Source organism: Apteryx mantelli, chromosome 5 (assembly GCF_036417845.1).
Source record: "Apteryx mantelli isolate bAptMan1 chromosome 5, bAptMan1.hap1, whole genome shotgun sequence".
Taxonomy (NCBI): Eukaryota; Metazoa; Chordata; class Aves; order Apterygiformes; family Apterygidae; genus Apteryx; species Apteryx mantelli.
The window spans coordinates 7,616,206-7,637,467 of NC_089982.1; the positions used below are offsets into that span (position 1 = coordinate 7,616,206).

Genomic DNA, 21,262 nt, shown 5'->3' on the forward strand with positions numbered 1-21,262 from the left:
TTAAAAATACTTTTTCCTTTCTACCCTATTAATTGGGAAGACTTGATGGAATCGTTAGGAACTGTAGCATGCTAATACCCGCATGATCTGAAACAGTTTTAAACTCATTTTAAAAAAGCAATACATTTTAAGTTAATAGGTAACATTCTCAAAACTATGTTTTGAAACAGAGTTTAAACCCCATCTATCTTTATGTTTACAAGATGATTTCAGGCACTGCAAAAAGGAAATCAGAGCTTCCATCTTCCAAGTTCCAGAAAACAAAATACCCAATGGAAAATCCTACAAGAATAATAAAAAAAAGTGGGATAAGCGGTATGGGTTCAGAAAAAAAGGCAAAGAGGCAGTTGAGAACACTACTTGTTTAGACTTCCTACAGTAGTATGGAAAACTTCAAATAGGAAAAAGGCAGGAAAAGATATTATATGATGCAAGAGACCAAGACTAAAGACTAGTTCATGTCAATTTTGGAATATGTGTTTCCAAAACCTTCTTCCAGAGAGAGAGGCATTTTTTGCATTTCTCCCAGCTTACTTGGATTGCACAGGTCTCTGCTGCCCCAGCAAATACAAAAAGATTGTGTGAGGAAACTGTGAAAAGCAGGCAAAGCAACCAACCCACCCGCAAAACCAGCTTCTCCCTCCAGCCCATTTCAGCTACACAGCCAGACAGCATAAACCACAGCAAATACTAACACTAAAGGACATGTTTCACGTTATTCTCACAAATGAACACCACTGCTCGCACATGTGCCAGCCTTCAACCTGCAGAATCACGTGGAGAATTCACCTTGGGGGGGGGGGGGGGGGAAATACGCGCGCTTTGAGTGTTTTGGTTTTACAACAAAGAAATCCGCTACCAATCTAGCAATTACTTGCCTAAATAGGGAAATATAACTCAACTTCAGCGGGGAGCCTTTTGCTGTGTATTTTTAAAGTGTCCTCAGCCTTTTAAGTGAGGCATCAATCCAAACATGATACTGAAGCTATGGTACAGAAACACTTAACTGAAAACAGATCTCTTCCTTCTCAGTAGTTTTATTTGCTGTAGATTTTTCAAGTCTGCTATGCTGACTTTGAAGCGAGAGAAAGGAAAGGGAACAATAAAATACAGCATGAGATTTTAAACAGATCTCTCATTATTCTACCTAGTCAGCAGCCTGGGCTTCCTGAATCACACACAACTTGTGGCTCCGTCCTGGTTCTTCCAGACAAGAAAATGTGCAGAAAATAAATGCGAAATGGTAGAAGAGAAACATGCAGTTAAAACACAAAACAAGTGCTTATATGTGGTGGCATGATATCCGACTCTGCAGGGTATTTGACTTCTCTTGACTCAGCCTGGTAGCAGGAGTTGGCACCCTGCTGTAAGCCAAGGATTACGTTCATGAGCCAAGAAACGTAAAGAAAGATTCCCAATCACTTCTTATCTCGCTGCCTTCACAGGCCTCCACGGGAGGCCCAGCTAGGTTCAAACCTCTTCTCCAAGTAGGACATTCACAAGCAGAAACAGAGATGGGACCAACCCTCCCTTCTTTTCCCACATTTCCCCCATAAGCAAGACAGTACAATGTATCCCAGTAACACAGGCAAAGATATTTTTCTCATTTTTTGCAGTGATTTTACAACCTTTCTATATAGGGCTGCATCAGTTACCACCAGCCTGTTCAGCAGATGGACAAAAATTTAAAGGAGATGAAGAAGTCGGAGCCTGCAGTTTGGGGTAATTCCTCTAGAGTTTTCTTCTCTTTGCTCAGTTTGGGAATGTATATACACATATATTTTTACATCTTAATCAAAGACAATGTTTTTCAGGGGTATTAAATTCTAAATATGGAGACTCCTTTATCTATAATGCTTGGAAAATTCCTCAAGTAGTTCATGCAGTCTCCTCTCCTCCAGCAAATTCTCCTCATCTTTAACAGATCATATTAGGATTTAACTTCAGAGTAGGCACTTGGATCACCTCCAGGTAGAACTTCCACTAATTAAACAGTGGCTTCCAAGGGTCACAAATCCATCTTCTGGGATCATATGAAAGTTAAGATTTTCATATAATAGTTTCAAAAATGAAGATAAACTTTGAGCCTGTGTGGCTGAGGAGGAACTGAAAGATGAGATCTACAAAAGCTAAGGAAGACGATAAACAACTTATCTCCCAAATTTCCCAATTTTCCATGAGATTTTTGAACAGCCTTAATATTTTTTCATTTGTGGTGACTGAAGAGAGACTTCAGAATTGACTTAACTTCTTCTAGTAACAGCAAGAATGTTGTAGCAAAAATTATTCTACCAGTTACCCTTCTCATACATTACAGTGTTTGGATTTCAGTATCTTAGCGGAATACTTCAAATTATTTCCTACCTCAGTAGAAACAACCTGAATTTAAATGTGTCATAATTTTAGTCTACAACTAAAATTGATAAATAAACCTTGTAACAAAAATGTAAATTAACATGAGATAACATCATGATGCAGAGCTGAAGGAAATAACACAACTCGAAGAATCCGTGTTCATGTTGATTAGTGCTGCACTGGTGCTTTTGCAAACTCCCCACCAAAGCCAGCAGAGCACAACCTTACAGGCCCCTAAGCCCGCACAAAATCACAACACACACTATTTACGCAAGGCAAGAGATGCAAGCCCAGACAAGCAATTTACAGAATGCGTCATCCCGGCCAACTTCAACAGAAATCTGAGAACTACGTTTAGCTTGGAACTTCATTATCCCAAACACGACTCAAATCAGAGATACAGGTTTTCAAATGCACATTATTACAGAAATCACTGGCTGTACGGAGCAGGCAAAGGACAGAGATGGGAGAGTTAAACAAGCAGTTTCATTGCACAGAGGGAGGGAAGGAGCTCTTGTTTGCCCTTTGGGGTTTTTGTTTGTTTGTTTTAAGATGTGTCTATTATTTAAGAGTTTTATTAAAATACCATTTAAAACACATTACAGTTCTTCAAAAAGGGGCTGGGACATGCTTCTTCCAGAAGAGTCATGCTTACTCTTCCCTTCCTTTTTTTTTTATCTAATAGAACTTGAATTATCTTACATGAAGCAATAAAGGTTTAAGAGGAAGAGTGCAGTCTCAGAATAAATCCCTGGTAAAAAATCATATCCCTCAAGCAGGGAGCCAAATCCATTTGGCATTCCAGGGCAGCAAGCTCACCACTCCGTTTAAGCATGTGAGATTTCCACCTTCCACATCCTAAACTGAAAAACTGTATCGTGCATGCAGCCCATGTCACCTGGTGCAACCAACAAGCCATCCCAGGGATTTCCCAGAGGGTCTAACGGACTCCTAACGTAGAGGTTTTGGCAGGATCTGGGTGACAGGCAGAAGCAGATCCTTGTAATATTGCAGAACACATGCAGCTCTATGGTTAGGCTGTAGATTAAAACAGCAAGATTAAGGATAACAATTCCAGGGGTGATAGAAGTCAGTGTCCAGCTTGAATTTAAAAAAAGCCACAGTTCCTTTCTGGATCTGGATCATGTTATCTAGGATGAGAAAGCACACATGTAGACCAAAAGCATGCCAAATACAGGTTTTGAAGGTTTTTTTTTTTGATGTTTTACCAGACTGAGAATGTAATGTGTTGATTAAAAATTGATAACCCGAAACCTGCTCCCAAACTGATCAAGCTGCTCATATTCTCTTAGATTATTGTCTCTTTGAAAAGGAGATAAAGCACCTGCCACTTTGCAGTTCAAATATGAAATTGCTTTACTACCTGATGTTAAACTAAGTTATTCAGAACAAAAATAATAGTGGCTGATGCCAGAGTATTTGTACTTCATAGAAACATCACAAATATTACTTGCATCCTCCTTGAAAAGCCTATTCCTACCATCTCAGTAAAATTAATGATTGAAAGTTTTCCATCTAACTGGCAAAATAAAATCATTCTATTTTCTTGCCTTCCAGTTTCATGAATATGATTCCTGAACACTGTTCTAACTGAACCTTTTCCATACCGGACATACCAACCACATGACAATCCATTTCACCACCACTGAATTCAAATCATACTTCAGCACGATGATCATAAGACATGTGTAAACAGGGCCTCAATTTGCTTCCACATGCATACAGTATACATCACTGTACATGACTCACATTTCCTCTGCTTAACCTACACAGAAACTCACTACGTATAATTCAACTGAAAAAAGAAAGTATGCATTTCATTGAATTTGCAGAGGTAAATCTATTAAGCAAATATTCCTCTTCTGCCTTAAACCCACCTCTCCAGTAACTCCTGAAATAAAACCTCTGGGGTTTCATTTACCAGAATACATTTAGTATTAAAAGCTAGCTGCTTACCTATAGAAATTTCTCCTTCTTTAAAAATGTGACTTCAAAGACAGCTTTTAGAAGCTGGACATTTAGAGTATCCCTAATCTTAATTCCCCACCCAAACACTTGCAGCTGTGACATGGAAGTTATATAAATGGGGTCCAGATGAGTCTTCAGGATAGCTAATGAATTAACAAAGTTTTCTGAGATAAATACACGCAGAACTTAGGAGGCAGAGATTGACCTCTAGAAACACAAAATACTCTGTTTTTGCTGACTGTCTCAAGCAGAGAGGAACAGGTGAAGAAGAAAGAGGACCTAATCTTTGGGTTGTATGCTGCAAAATCAAAGGTAAAAGACAGAGGGATGAACCAGCGGAGGCTCTGGGATTCACACGGTTTCCAACTGCACCAACACTCAACGAAGACAGCCTGGCGAATACTCCCAAACCACCCGTGCTGCCCCGGCCCTGGATGCAGCGTTCCACAGCTTCAGCAAGAGCAACTTCTCTGGTATCCTTCCCTCCTTCTCCTCCCTGCCCGCCACGTAACCCGCAGCCAGCTACACTACTACTCTCCTAACTAGTACTGTGCTGCTGTATTCCACCAGGACATCAGCAATCTCTACTCTTCTTCATTTAAAACATCCCCCTAAGCAATACTGCATATAGAAAAAGAAGGATGCGCATTCACTACAGTAATGCCTAAAGCAATTCACTTTTAGTTATACATACACTCAAAACAGGGACAAAAAAGCTACCAAAGCAAATAAAGAAGAGAGATTCACACAAGGCTACCATCTGACAGCAACAGGCCATGCTATCGTGCCATTCGAGGGTAGGCCTGGGATGTAAAAACTGAAGTCTGTTTACGCTTCGTGACTCTCAGAAGATACAATCAGTTTTGTGGGTGAGAAGGCAGAGAAAGCTGGGAGCGAGGGAGAACGGATGACGCTTTCATGCTTTTAAGCGGCAATCCAGGCTTGCAAAATGTAAAAGGCAGAGTACTTTTCTCTCTGAAATGGGACACTATCCGCGGGTGCCAAGCAACAACTGCCAAGTTTCAAAAGAACAACAAAAACAAATCAACCCACTTGGTACAGTCCAACTGCTTGGTTTTAGCAGGTTATAACTTAACAACTTGAATCAATTCTGCCAAAGATCACAAAAACTACATAACAAAAACAAGACTGAATAATAACAGTGGAGACACAGAACTTTCTCTTCCATCACTTGGCAAGATTAAAACACATTTTTGGAGTCTGTTCTTAGCGCTCAGAACTGGCTCCTGTATACCTGAACTCCAGTAGCATCTCTTTCCCTCGGCCCCCCCACCTTCTGGCTAAGCACTTGACCACGGACAATGACCCAAACTTTCTTCAGTACGCAGCAGATAAACAACCTCAACCCTGAAACAGCACAGTGGAAAAACATACAAGAGAGCAAGTTCATGAACAAGGCACTTAAAATGACAGTGTCTTTGGAAGCCTTCTGAGGCTAAATCTGAGACCTTCCAACTGCAGATTATAATGCAGTTTAGATGGTCTGTAGCTCATTACAAATGACTCCATTACAGTACAGCTGTAATTAAAGCTCTGTCATTCTTTCCACTATAAACCCTACTTTTCATGAGTTTATAATTTGGGTTGTAAAAATCTGTTCCGAGTGAAAGCTTGGCATACCAGAGCCTATGCATGGGAGCATTTTCCAGGACAGTCAACTCCTTAAGGTTTTATGAATAACAGAAAAGTTTGCCAGGTTAACCCAAAATAAGTTAAAGAAGAAATGAGCCACATGTCACTCAAGTTCTTCTGTAGTTTGAAGAGGCAGTTATATCTGGCAAAACTTAGTGTGCAGAGAGTCCAGTGTCATTTCCCAATTCAAAAAACAAAGACAATGAATAGCTGAAAGCCGATTACTGCAGCTAATGTGTAACTAAATGTAACCTAGACCTGGATTCAACTCAATTTAAAATACCTCCAAATCTACCAAAGAGAAGACAGACGCTCTCCTCTCTACGAAGTCCAACAACCAATCTTGTTCCCACGAGTCCTTCCCCATTCTGCCACCCCAGCCTGAACAGAACCCTTATTCCTGACTGGAGAAGCTTTCAAAATACCTTATTCTCTTTCTCCTCCTTTTCTCTTTCAGTGCCTGTCCTTTGAGGCCATGCTGTGTCAGCCTCGAAGGCATGGTGTCGTGATCTAGGGACAAGAGTGGGAGTTGCTGTCACTTTCTCTGGACTTCTTTTCCACTCCATTTCTAGGTGTCATCCCACCTGTCAGCTACGTGATGACCAACCGTGGGGAGTAAGCTAGCCATGCATACAGTGCAGCCCAAGACACCACCACCCTTGTCAGGGCAGATGACATATTTTACTGTGGCTTTTTACACAGTTCCTCACATCTCTGAGCTAGGCTGGGTTTATGTCAGAAGAGCAATTCCACAAACTCTTGCTAACGCTCAGTGTATGGAAAGATCTGCCTACCCACTAATTACTTGAAAATTAGATACAACAGTAATGCACTTGAGTAACTTAAACACTGTATTTTTCATCTCTTTGGCAGATTAAACTAGGAAAAGAACCTTTTATAAAACATCTCAAGAGATTCATCTGTTGTAAACCAGAGGTGAGATAAGAAATAGTAAACCATATGAAACAAAGAAAGGAAAAGGAAGAAGTCATATGAGACGAGTAGAGTTCTTGTATTAGAGATTTTTGTAAATCTGCTCCTTAAGGTGAAATAGAATACTTTCAGTCAAGCTTCCCAAGAAATCTCAAAATCTCAAATGACAGTGATTAATTCTTATGTGAAAAAGCATTCCCCATCTTACTAATATTCCTTAGAACTGGCTCTCATTAACAATTCACACTCACAACCAGATTTTAGCCCCAAACTTTTCTTTAAATAGTTAACTGACAAATAAATGCAAAGCCTAAAATAAATGGCAGAGTGCATTCCCTCTAACTTCAAAGAAAGCATGAAACATACCTCCTTCCTCTGTCAAAAGCAGAGACCTCAAAAGACAAGAACATCACAGCACAGCTATCTGTTGAGAAAGTATCTTAATTTTTTCTACACGTAACTACTGTGAATTCAGAAGGATGGGCAGTGAGTCATTAACTATTGCCCAAGTCTTCTCTGTATAGATTTGTCACTCAGCTGCTCTGCCTATAAAGCCCCACCTCCTGGTTTACTTGAACTGCACTTTCACCCATTCCTTACAGGAATCGAGTAGTTTCACAAAGCTGAACTATCTCAGCTTGCAAGGCACAGGCATGTTGGGCTTTCTGCAGTCTCCCACTCTCTTTGAATGAGAATGACAAACTCTTGCTCATCAATGAGACTGGCCAAGCCTTTGGTTATGTTGTGTAACATAAACCTGTACAAAGCAGCACTCCTAAACACGGCTATTTATCTTTCCCAGTGCAGGAGTGGCCTTCTCTTAAACTTTGTGAGCTGCCGATCTTCAAAGATCCAAGCTGACTCATATTCTTGATATGGTCCCCTTCAATTTCAGACTCCTAGAGCAGAAAACCAACCTCCCCCCTACCCCATCAGACTCCTCAGTAGATCATTACAGGCGGTGAGCTTCTATTCTAGATAAACAGTGGTCATCTCTATCGTACTATTTCCATCTACCTTCATTCCTTCACTTGGTAATGTACCATTCATCAGAAGGTGCTAATTTGACAGCACAACACAACTCCAGCTTTCTTTGCTGTACCACTAGTACAGGAATAATGGCAGCTTTTCAAACTGCCACCTGCCATTTCAGTAACATGCCTTCTTTCTGGAACACAAGGATCACATCCACAGGAGAGAAACAATATACTTGCCATGACAGTTTCAATATAGGCATCTTCTGAGAAGGCCATAGGGGGCATGAACAGAGTGATTTTTAGAACCTGAACCCTGATAAAAGGCCTGATTAACTCTCCTTAATGTTCCTAAGGAGGTGTTTAAGCTTCCATGCAGGAAAACTAGGCAGAAGCTATTGTTTCACACAGGCTGTCATACAACAGCCAGACAGCAATGAGTTTTCAAAAGTATGGATTTGAAACACATTCAAACAAATGACCCAAATAGCTCTGAATGCACAGCTCTTATGGCACACATCTTAGATGAGTTCTGACCATCGTGAGCTGGACCTGGCCCTGCTCCCAGTTTTTAATCCAACTGTCCGATTTTACAGCCCCTAAAATCGCATCACATTTTCAAAACAAACAAAATATGCAGTTACCATTATAGGGCTCTGCATAAAGACAGTTTCATAAGTTTCTACACAACAAAAATAAAGGTTTTTTTTTCTTTCACGTGTTCTTTTAATTAACTGAGAGAACTGGTTGCCAAATGTTCCCACTGAAGTAAAGATCTGAACAGTTGAGTCCAAAAGGTATTATACATGCATGTGTTTAACTGCATCATCCAGGGTTATTCCGTGCAAAAACGGAGAGATCTGGAAATGACATACTCCCTTTCCTCTGGGTATAAATCCACCTCTAATAGACAAAGATCAGAATTTTCCTTCAAAGAAAATTACTTGACAACTGGCTGTTAACAACTTCCACCCGCCCCCCCTCCCTCAGTTGATGAATTTGATATGGGCTGACTTACAGACAGTAACTGTTTTCACTGAGTAATCTGGACAACCACGTTTACCTTCTTTGGCAACAGGTATTCTAATGCTTTGACTTTACCTAAGAATAGAAGATGAAGTGAGCATCTCAGCAGTTTCATGAGCTGCTACAAGAGAACTCAAAATTATCCTAAGGAGAAGTCCGTTTAACGACTGGAGTTACCAGAACATCCAAAAACTTTACTAACCTTCTACATTCATGGCTTCCCTCAAAAGCTGCAATTTCTTCTGTCTCTCTCTTATCCTGTCAAAGGCACTTGATATTGCTGCAGAAGTTGATGTCTCAGGCCCATGACGTGTTTGGTCTAGTTTTTGAGGTCCAAAGACATCCATTGCTATGCTCCCATCAGAATATCTTGCTTCCTTGTTTCTGGTAGTAGCAGAAGTCCGTACCGTAAATGTTTCACATTGATGACTGTGTCTGTGGGAGTCTCCAGCATGGTCCCTCTCAGCTGCCTTGTCATTTGTGCAAAGCAAGTCTGTGGAGGAAGCCCATACTTTCCGCTTGGGAGTAGCATCTGTATGAAGGTGACCTTTTTTTTCAAAATCACTGGTTTTACATCGATGCGGACAGAAAGCATCCTCCTGTCCTGAGTTGTAATCTGTGGAAATACCTTGGAAAAATTCCTCCTCGCCTTGTGTTCCTCTAATGGACAGAAATCCCATAGACTTGCTAAGCCCTTTGTTAAGCATGGTCTGTTGAAAGAAATGAGCCTTGTGTCCATCAGATGCATCAACCATCAGGTTTTTTCCTGGAATAAGAAGAAAGTATCATATATGTAATTTTGCACATAATATACAGCAGTGCAACAGAAGTTGCTAATTTTTTAAAGTGTACACTGAGCACACATTTCAGCACCAACTTTGTCAGGCAAAACACTGAGACAGTTACTTAAAGGGAAGCCTCAGTCATGAAAGACTAACCCCAAATAGTTTTTATCTGACAGGCATTTTGGCATTTTATTTATTTCTGAAGTGCTCAAGAAATAATTTATGGCCTAGTATAATTCAGCATTAACATTAAAAACGTATTACCACATACATGTTGGAAGTTGTTTTCTCATTAGTTTAATTTTACTTAGTCTGGACTATCCCCAAAAGTACTGTTTAATGATTAATTTGAAATCATCCATTCCTTTCACATCTCACACCAAAAGACACAACTTACATTTTTTATTGCCTTACAAGTCCAGGTTTGTTCTACAGACTTACAGATGCCCTACGGTAGTGTCAGTAGTAAGAGAAGAATAACTGTGCAGTTAGGAATTTAAAAAAACCTGAGTCTTAGTGTAATGACCATTTCTGATGATGACAGAATCACTCAAGATGCATAATACTCTAAGATAAAGACTGACAAAGCTTCCAAGGTCAAGGTGATTCCACGAGCCTGTTTACTTCATGTTTGGATCAGCCAAAACTAATAATATCTCTCTCCTTCCCTCTCTCCCACCCTCCCTCCTACAGTGAAATCAGTTCCAGAATAAAAGAAACTGATAGAGGTAGTACAATATCAATGAAATATGTACACTCTGAACAATATCGCATCATGGTCACTGAAAAGTTTTGATGCTAATGTAGGTCTTGGGCTAAAACTTTCTCAAAAGTATTAGCCCAATCACGCCTTTAAGATCCTAGAGAGAGAATGAGTATCAAAGACTGCCCAACCACTTCCTTTCTGTTGGCAGACTACAAATTTTTGAATGCTTCCACATTATTATGAAAATCTTAAGTCTATTTCAGATATCACATGCAGTAGTCTATCTTAACTAAAACTGATCAAGTACATTGAATAAATGATCGTGAAGTTGAAGCCTAACCTTTTCAATCTGCAGCATGCACACTGCACTAACATGGCAATCTTAATCTCACCGCGGTATCCCCGCTGAGAAAACCTGAGTGAAAAAAACTCAGGGCCAGGCTGCCAAGAGACGTCTGCCCACGCAGCTGGGGACAGCACAGTACACGATGCCTTTCTTAGCACTAACTCCATCCCTAATGTGATATTACCATGTATGGCTTTTAACAAGAAGGTGCCTTGAAGTCCCCCCATAAAAGAAAACAGTCATGAGCTCTAAGTAAATTGCTGTGCTGTACCTTCTGTTCTGAGGTGGCTTTGCAGCCCTAACTGCTGCTCTTCCAGAGCTGACTAAGCCCCACTCAATTGCCACCCTTGCCCAGCAAGCTCCTGCTGACCTTCCTAGAACCTCTTATGCTTTTGCTCTGAGTTTCCCAGGACACTTTAAGGGCATTCATCACTGTACTTATAAATGCTTTAAAAGCTTATGGCCTTGCACTTTTTAACTCTGATATTCTACTTGAAGGGGGGCTGTTTGTTTTTGGTTTTTCTATCTGCAATATTAAACTAACACCAGGTGTTTTAAAAAACAAACAAAAACACAAAAACACCCAAACATAACCAAGGAGCCCCCTGCTCCAAACATCTCCAAAAAAATTGTAAAATTTTAAGATTCTGATCTTTAAATATTATATACAAAAACATATACATAATATAAATATTATATAAAAAGATATTATATACATGAAATAAAAATGTTTTCTGTGTTTGTGTGTATGTGTGTATACATATAAATATATGTATATATGCATGTGTGCGTGTGTGTGTGTATATATATATAAAAATAAAAATAAAAATATAAATATAGATGAAGTTACTTGAAAGTAATTCTACAGTTCTGTGTGTTCCAGATATGGAAGACACATTTCCCTTGTGTTCCAGATATTCAAAAGAATAAAACAAAGATCTTTGCCAGTGGGAATAAACTAACTTTCCAACTACTTGATACATCACTTAAACATTTTACAAACAGGCCTCTTACCCTAAAACTCAATTTAAAAATATTTATTTCCATAGTCAGGCAAATCTTATGTAGATATTCTTAGGCTACAGATCCCTCAGTAAGGCAGTAATGTATTATTACATCTAATATTCAAGGACACACAAAAGTCTTTTAAAAATAGCCGCTGACCGTAAAGTTCCTGTCATCTATTCAATGCAGTGTGCTGATATTCATTCTGTAAACACAAACGTCACATTCATGCATGTATATATCAAGGGCAGGTATTTTTAAACAAGATTTGAACTCAGGCATTAAAGATGAGGATAGAAATAGAAATACTGAAATATATAAGACTGTCACCAAAAAAGGCAAATCAAAAGGATCTCACTGGGTAGAAACCTCTTCCTCTGAGAATCCTCCCCAAGAAAGAGAGTTCAAGAAATTTTTAGGCAGGAAAAAAAACAAACAAACAAACAAAAAAACCCCACCCTCCTCTCCCACTGTTTTCACGTTGTGTTTAATGTCCAAACAACGAAAAAACTAAACTCTTCTAAATTGCAAGTATTTGCAGGCACGAGACCTTAGCAAACAACAGAATGACAATGAAAGAAGAAAAAACAAGAAAAGGAGATGGCTACCCCTCCCATAATACCACTGCTATAAATACAGGATTACTTGGTACAACATCAGTCACAACTCAGAAGAATGCTCCTGGTTCAAAAGATCATTTAGGTCTCTGCATGTCCAAGTGTTTTCCTGTTTCAGGATCACAGTCACAACATTCTTCATGTACCAGCAATACCTTCACCACAGCGCGCAGAGAGAAATGAACAACTGTGTTGCATGCTGGTGAGAAACTGCAGCGCGGGAGCACAGCCATCGGTTAAAAAGGAGTGCTGGGGGGGGCAGGAGCATCCTCCTCACCTCACCCCAGCCATAGTTACGTGGGACATGCAGCAGCCAGACTAGCCCTAACAGCCGCTGCTTCCTGCCCGGGCAGAAGCTTGGAAGACCTGAGCTCCTTGCCTCAGCACGCAAGAGATGCTTTCTGTTCCCCAAGTCATCCACCCACTTGGGTCTTTCTTGTGAGGAAAAGCGAATGCCATGAGCGGTACCTCATCAGCAGTGACTGGGAGAGTACTCATTGCTGCAGCTTTGCCACCCGTTCAGTTAGTTGTACGATGAGCTGTCCCAGCAGGAGAGCACGCATGAGGCGGATGCCCCATGGAACTCTATTTCCACCCTGCTCTTCCACTCTGACTGGAAACATCTTCCTTGAAATTATTTCCACATTGACTTGTGCTCCCAACATGAGCACGTGACCACAGGGAATCTGTGGCTGACCTCAGCATTTGGTCTTGAGGCTGTAAAATCCCCTTGGGCCTCTTTCTTCTTTATTATTCTCCCTATTCCCATTTCTCTCTCCTTGTCACTGCTCTCAGCACTTCTTCTCACCTTTGCAAGGCCCATCCCTCTCTGTATAACCTAATTTAAACAAGCCCTGCCTAAACTGTTACACAGTGTCAACAGGAGCTGTTTAAGAATCATCCTCACAGAGAGGGCAAGACAAGAGCGGGGCACAGGGGGTGCACAGCACAGGGAAGTGGAACCCTGAGAAGGCAAACAGAAACAAGGCAACAAAGCAGTGACTCTCGCATCCGTACCATACTTAACACCAGGCGAGCACCTGTGCTGCCCTCTGCAGCAGAGGTCAACACAGAGATCCAGGAAAAAACTTCTCAGCACAGAGGTAACTCAATTGCGGATACCAGTGAACTAATTTGATAATCATTACTTAAGCAACCAGGCCAACTCTTAGATTTTTAATAAGTTAATTCTGTCCTCATCACTCCTTACTTTCCTAAGTACTACCATAGACTTCAAAAGCCACAAAACCAGCTGTTGAGGAGTTTTTCTTGGATGCCGCTAAAACATTACCACAGAATTATTTGCATCAAGAGGTCTCAAAGGACCGCAGTGAACCTCTTGCAGCACGAGGCCAATGTTTTCAGCACAAGGCCCATATTTCTGGCTATTCAGCTAACTGTACACTTCCACAACAGGCAAGATGGCTATCATATAGCCTTCTTTAACAGCGTAGGCTTCAAAGCACTTCTTCAAAAGCTTTCTCACACCCTTAAACTTAGTTTCAGTTGAATATCATATACAAGTCCAAATTCATTGAGCCAATATGTAATTTATGCACCAACTTTATTTTTTCAGTTTTTATGATGAAATGCATGGAAAAAAAAGTCCTGCTGAAGAGAAGAATTGCCAGTGAAAAATTATATATGAAGAATAAAGATCCAACTCATGATCAAAAGGTAATCCAGCTGCATAATGGAATGACAATAAACTTTTATGGCTTTAAATTATAATGGACTGAGATTCACACTGAGATTCACACTGTGACCTTCCTAAAAAAAAAAAAAAAAAAAAAAGGCTTGCATCGTAATGGAAATTCTGAATATCTATCCAAAGTTTCTTGGCTCCTAAAGACATTAAGTATCTCCCTTAAGACCACACAGAGCTACTCCATGCTTCAGTTCCCCAACAGTCAAATCAGAAAGTGCTTCCCTAGATCCCAGCAATGGTGATAGGATAAGCCAATAGCAATTAAGTTACTACACCATGTAAGTGCCAACAAGAAGCAAGCTTTTCCCATCCCCAATTACTTTTCTGCTGAAGTAATCTCTCTTTCATGCTCATCAGAATGGTATCTGGTTCCTGATTTCAGGTGTTGCCCTTGAGGGTTTATATCCTCTACTTGATGTTACATTAGTGCAATTATTTATAATTACTGTAAATAATTCAGATGCAATTATAGTAATTGCATGATTCCAAAGTATAACATATAATGAGAGAATATATACAATAAAAATAGCAATTAATCACCAAGAGTACACAACAAAATCCCTTCTGGTGCTGAAATGAAATTCCAGTTTTCCACACACTTTCAACATTCACTAAATGATCACCAATCTCTTTCCTTTTTCCTTTGGTGTCTTCAGCTGTGATACAGCTACACCCTCTTTGACAGCAGCATTATTCACAAATCATCCTTTATTCACACTGTCAGTAATCTTATGGATTTTCCTCTGAGCAAGAGAGCTGTAATCTGGTCCTAAACAAATTCAGTCTGTCTGCAGTTACTTGTGTACCAACTTGATCATACAGCCAATTGATCAAATACTATGCAAGTGCAAACACTGCCAAATGCAACTGTAGACTACATCTGTTTTTACTGAGTAAATGCAGCTCAAGCTTCTTGAAACCCTTTCTCATCCTCCCCTTCTTTTGTTTATCCAAAACAGAATACCTTTTTCAGCTCCTGTGCACGCTTAGTAATGCTTACAGATATATATATATGTGTGTGTATATAGAAGGCGGAGGAGGTACTGGCAAGAAAGCACACACCATCAATGCCAGTTTGGAAGGTCTGAAAAGAGGAAGTGTTTACACATAAGTTTAAAAAACATCTCCCACACCATCAACGTGCAGAACACAGAAGGACAGAAAAATCCTTATTCCAAAACAATGTGGCTGGTTTCTCAAATACAAGTGGGTGGCTGATGCAGGAGTTGGATTTGCAATCCCTTCAGGGCAGGCTAAGAGCCAAACTGAAGATAACAGAGCCAGATGTGGCCTGTGGGTTGACTGCTCAAAACGGCACCTCCTCCTTCGTCTTATTCTTTAATTGTTGTTAAGAAATCCCAAGTTTCAGACTGAAACACTCCTACAACAATGCATTTCTTGTGGAGGAAGAAATGAGTTGGACACAAGGACTGTTCAAAGCGCTGCGAGTAACGGCAAGGCTATAAATACTTTAGAAGAGTATGTGTTCTGCTCTGCACTGGCGTGGCTCCTCTGTGAAAAACAAGCAGATCCAGAAACCCACTTACCCCACTTTCTCACTTATGTTATTGGGCTGATTTCTTTTCAGTACATTTCTCATGGAAGTAGGCAAAAGGACCACCCTGCTATTTCCGTTCTTGGATTTCTGCATGCCCCAGGAGAAGCTCAGTCGTATAGCTGCTTTTCTGCACAGAAACAGCATTTTACATCTCTGCTTTGGTTTTTCGCTCACTTTCGTGCCCCTTCTTTTATCCCGAAGAGTCTGAGTTTCCCTTAAGCACCATTGTGACAGCACTCCCAGTCCTGCCAGGCTGCAGGCTCAGTAAAGAAGCAGCAATTGCGCTCAGGTTTAAAAGATCTCTCCCAACACAGTCCAGTACGGCTGGATACAAACAGAGAAATGCTTACTGGAAGAAAATAGAGCTGTTCTCCGAAGTATGAGAGAGAAGGAAAAAATTTTTTTTTTAATCTTGGAATCCAATTTGTTTTGCTGATCTCAGGAGGTTATTCTCCACCTACTCAGTTTTGGTATTTTAGTATGGAGGGTGACAGGAACAAAAAGATGATATTGCCAGATGAGAGATTTCCAAATCAATGGAACAAAGTGCTCTGCCGCACTTTTTGTCAAGTGAAAGCCACGTGCTTAGATTTAGCAAGAAAATGAGCAAGCAGTTTCAGCTCACACTTGGTGGAGGTCACCACTAAAAGCCATTTCATAATGGACTAAAAGCTGTGGTTTCTCCCAGTTCAGGAAGTAAACAATCAACAATCACTTTCCCCAGATCAAAACCAAAAATGTATATTTTTTATTTTCTGTGAGTTTTTGCTGAGCAGCTAGATTAGCAATAAATATTCTGGAGAGTAATAACTAAATGTTAGCACTTCTTGTTAAAATTGAAAGTAGCTTCACATTTAGTCTTAGGATCTTTCATTCAGTTTAAGTCACCTGCCATTTCTGCTGCAACTAGCAGAATGTATAATTAAACAGAGGATCAATCACCATCTAAAATGTTATTCAGGATTTTGAATAATTTCCTGCCTTCATGGAGGTAAGATGGACCTTTCTAATCTTTTAAACTGACCTCAGCCTTTATAAAGGTGGCATATATTCTTTTGGCAGAGACAAAGGAAGCACTTTTGCAGGATGGAACTATAGCATTATTCACTTTTAAGGTTAACTCATGATGGTCTACCACACTGTGCCAGTCAAATCCAAATCACAGCACCTTGTGGTAAGGAAGCAAAGTCAAGAAACCTGTTAACTAAACCTCTTTAAAAGAAGAAATATCTCTAGAAGGTCTGTCCTTGGCGTTCACAGATCATCAACAGGAGTTGGAACTTGGTAAATAAACCCAGGAGACCCACCAACTCTTCCTTGATACAGGATTGAACTACTGGAGAGCTGGGAAGCAGGCTCCCAAGCCCATTGAAGTTACAGCAATTTTAGCCAGGCTTTATGCAGACATGCATCCTTCGAAGGATGGGGCCGTAGTTTGTCAAAAAAAGACTAACGTGGTGAATTTATTCTTGCTTTGTGTTTGGGAACACTTTGAAAAGTACTTACTCTTTTGTCACACAAATGAATTATATCAAACAATTTCCGCAAGCAGTTCTTGAAGAGAAGATTCCAAATGTCTACAGTGTTTTGAGTATGAAACTTCAATAGTACCCACCGGGTGAGACAATTCAAACCGGTTGTACCATTTCTATCTCTGCTGGCTAAGTCAGTTCCTAAATACTGTGTTATGAGTATGACTTGACTAAAAGCAAACCTTCTGCAATATTAATTTAAGATCAATTACTTCTCCAGTCAGTTCTGTGATAAAGCTCATCCACAAGGATAGCCGCACAAAGTAAATCCATGAAAAAGACAAAAAATAAATTTAGTTGAGGAGAATATTAATGTGAAGCTATTTATTAATTTAATAATTATATTTAAGATGTAAAGACAGAAAAACTGCTGAAAATATCCAAACAGTATATAAGGAGAGCAAAACATCTAATTTATACATGTGAAGTGAAAAAATATTTCAAAGTACTTGCGCTACTCCAATAATAATGCCCCAGCAACTGGAATTTTGAATGACTATGGTATGAAAAACTGAGCCTAAGGTCTATGACTTTCAAAGACGGAAAGAAAAAATCTTAGCATTTTTCAAAGACTGCAAAAATCTAAGGTATTAGGTGGCTAGTCTCCAACTAGGAACCCATCTCTTTTCAGCTGAACCATCTCTGTATTCATGCATACGGCATGATATATCAGCAATCAGAAGTTAGATACTAATAACAATATTTTAACAGTCTTATGTTCCTAATAAAAGCCCCTGCTATAAGCTGTTTATTTTGCCATATGACAGATACTCTGTTTATTCAAAACTCTCTTTAAATATGATTTTAACACTGACTAAACAGAACCTTGCAAAACAATGTACCTCAATGAGGCTCCCCAAAATTGTCCTTGAGCTAAACTCTGCCCAAAATCTCTTCTCAGAGGAAGGGAAATCGAGCAATTAGGGAAAAGATGCTTGGCATAACTTCAAACTCATTAGAAAGAGAGTTCACTCAGTACCATAACATTGCCTGGCAACTTACTGCCTTTGTAAATGTGTGTAGTTCTGCAATTGCAAAAAGAGGTATATATTTCAACTATACACAGCTGAAGAATAGTACAGTGTCAAGAGAGGGAAAAAGGATTCAGTGCTTGACTGAGTTTGTTTTTTGTTTCCCTTCTTTTCCTTTTTTTCTTTTTCTTTTGCTATTCCTATTTTTCTAAAGCCTTCACCTGGCCTTCTACTTGTGGCTCCTCAGCTTATGAGATTATCATCAGTATAATTAGCACTACATTCCACAGCTCACTTCTCCAGAAGTCTAAAAGCTGCGCCCCCAGGGTAGCTGTTCTGTGTTGTTATTGACAGGATTAGCACCAGCAAACCAGCATACTGCTACAACAGAAGAAATAATAAAGCATCAAATTGCCTTGAATCGAATGTGAGCTGTCAGTCATTAGTTATCAGACACCCCTTTCACTGGGCCCTCACTAACTTTCAAATAGTTAACTCAGCAGATATGCCAAGTAGAACTGAAAATAGCCAGGGCTGGGTTACGTATGTGGGTTTTTTTTCTTCTGTTTTGTATTTTACTGTTACTCTGTATTCCCTAAGGACTGAGTGCAGCAGGGATCCAAGAATGTCTCCAAGAGCGACGAGGAGAGAGTTAAGATGGTGCTGGTAAGATGTACCAGAGAATGGGACCAACTCCAGGAGTAAAAGTGGACAAAGGTTTGGGGGAGCACAAAGAGTTGCAAGCACTCTATAGAAAAGAAGAGAGGCTGAGTGTCCTTTGGGCATGGTATAGAGAAATTGGGGGAAAAAATGCAGTAGAAGAATGACTGGCAAAATAGGGAAAATAAAGAACTGACTGCAATTCATGTTCTTCTCTGAAGATAGACTCAAAATACCAGTAAACAATAACAGCATTTTCTACTTCTATCTCTAGAGATAGGCGGAAGATGGAAGAACAACATCAAATTATTCTAAAAGCAGACAGGAGCTGAAAGAAATTTTTGCTGGTTAACAGTTCATCTTGACAGAAACAGGAAAAGTATTCAAGACCATCTATTTAATAATCCATTCCTTTGGGAGCAGGGCTAGAGGGATGCAGACAAACTATGCTTGCACTGGAACATCATGCACAAACATTCCCTGTGGTGCTAAACGTTATTTGTGACACTCAAAGCATGCGCACACTAAGTGCCTACTGATTTTGACTGAGAGATCATTTAAAACCATATGTTGAAGTTACTGGTTGATAGCAGCTGAGTCAAGCAGGCTCCTCAGCCTCAGAGGAACCTTCAAGCCTAGTTCATCCCTCAGCCAGTGATCCCACATTGCACAAACACTGTAGGGAACCTGTTCTGCTGGGCACCGAGGAAATCCCAGGCAAAGCCAGAAGGCAAGTGAGCATGCAGCAGCCAGCCAAACATTCAGCTCCACAGAGCTTCAGCGCTCCAGACACTGCACCCTAACTGAACTTTGAGTTAATTAAAATAAAAAGCAATGCCTTTTAACCATCTCAGAGGCACAGTCATACATATGAAATGATTCAAAGAAAGCAAGAATAAGAGGAAAGAACATTCTGGCCACGACATTTTAGAAATAAAGTCAAAGGATGCAGTGGGAAAACAACAATTAGATCATCTGGTCTATACCCTGTAAATAAAAGGCATAGTCCCCAGAGAACGTTTCAGACATTAAAACAGATATTATTCACCCTAGCACTAAGCCAGAAATCCATGGAGATACTGGCTAGAGCAACTGCGCCAATCTCCAAAATTTAGTACAACCCAAACAAAAAGTTGTTGTCAAGACAGTTAAGACTTTGGGGACAAATATTACTTCTGGGGAAGAAGTCTGCTAAAAAGATTAGGCAGAAAACTGTGAGTGGAAAAAACAAACAAACAAAAGAAGAAAACCTCAAACCATACAAATACCTAAGGAAGAAGAGAAGTTAAGGATTTTCTGAGAAAATGAAAAGCAGAAGAAAAAAAGACCTTTCAGTTGTACTGTTGAAAAGAACAAAGAAAAGAAAATCCAACAATGTTAATACAATGAGAACAGAGTTTAAGGATAGCCTTGCTATGGCTCCAAAGCTAAAATTTTCAAAACAGGGAATTTATGATGATCACAGAATCAAAAGCAGAATAGCTAATGGGAATGCAGGTATGGAAATAACCAAGCTTGAGGTAGAAGCAGACTGTTACTGTGCTCAAATCAAGTTCTACAATGCTACATAGCAAATTATTAATTAAATGGAAGATGCTGAGGATTTGAAAAGCAAGAGAGAAGTACAAGCTGAGGAATGTCAAAGAGGTTAGCACTGGCACAAGAACAAAGGTGTGTAAAGAAACTGTGAATATGACTAAACTGGAAATTAGTAGGAACAAGGTTGAAGAGGAAATTAGGAGTGCTTTAACTATCAAGAACAATAAGCTGCTGGAACAACCTTTATAGAACTGGGGGAAGGGAAAGGAATTAATTTTAAGGCAGAGCATAAGAAGTTCATAAAAGAACATGAGTCTGTTTACAAAGCCGGTGGACCACATTCAGTCCCAATTCCCAGAGATTTTTCTATTGCTACAAAAATATTCTGGAAAAGAAGAAAAAATGATGACAACAAAAAAAAGAACCCCCAAGGAGGCAGTCAGAACAGTGCATTTGCGCAGGAAGAGAAGACAGCCCGTATCAGAAACTGTTCCTAAACCCATCCTGCCATGTTGGGAGAACAGGCAATCAGTGATGTGCAGCCCCAGTTTTTAAACGAAAAAGTAGCCAAAACCAGGCCCAATCCTGAAGGAGTCAGCACAGGAAGAAGAGCAATGCCTTGCCAGGGTCATGTCCAACTTTTGTAGTTTCTATTGCCTTTGACAATTCTATTGCAATTCTCTGCACAGTTGCTTGCTTTCAGAAGACACAAACCTAAAAGACAGGGAAGCAGCTCAAGCACATCAGCAACACATTTTTGTTCCAAGTCTTCTGGTAGTAAATAGGCAGAGACAGATAACGTGAGGCTGCTGAAAACCCTGTGTTCCTAGCATTTATGGCATTGAGTGTTTGTGGGGGATGTCAGACACTGGTAATGAGATATGCCATCTACAGCATTAAGTCAA

The 21,262-nt window shown here is 40.0% G+C and overlaps 1 protein-coding gene across 1 annotated transcript in view; it reads right to left on the reverse strand.

Annotated features, from left to right (window-relative positions):
• The window catches only part of PTPN13 (protein tyrosine phosphatase non-receptor type 13), a 100,101-nt gene that overhangs the window by 55,337 nt on the left and 23,502 nt on the right, over positions 1-21,262 (reverse strand). Inside the window, exon 6 of the mRNA XM_067297415.1 lies at positions 9,133-9,696. Within this exon, the coding sequence (XP_067153516.1) occupies positions 9,133-9,696 (564 nt within the window). The remainder of the gene's footprint in view (positions 1-9,132; positions 9,697-21,262) is intronic.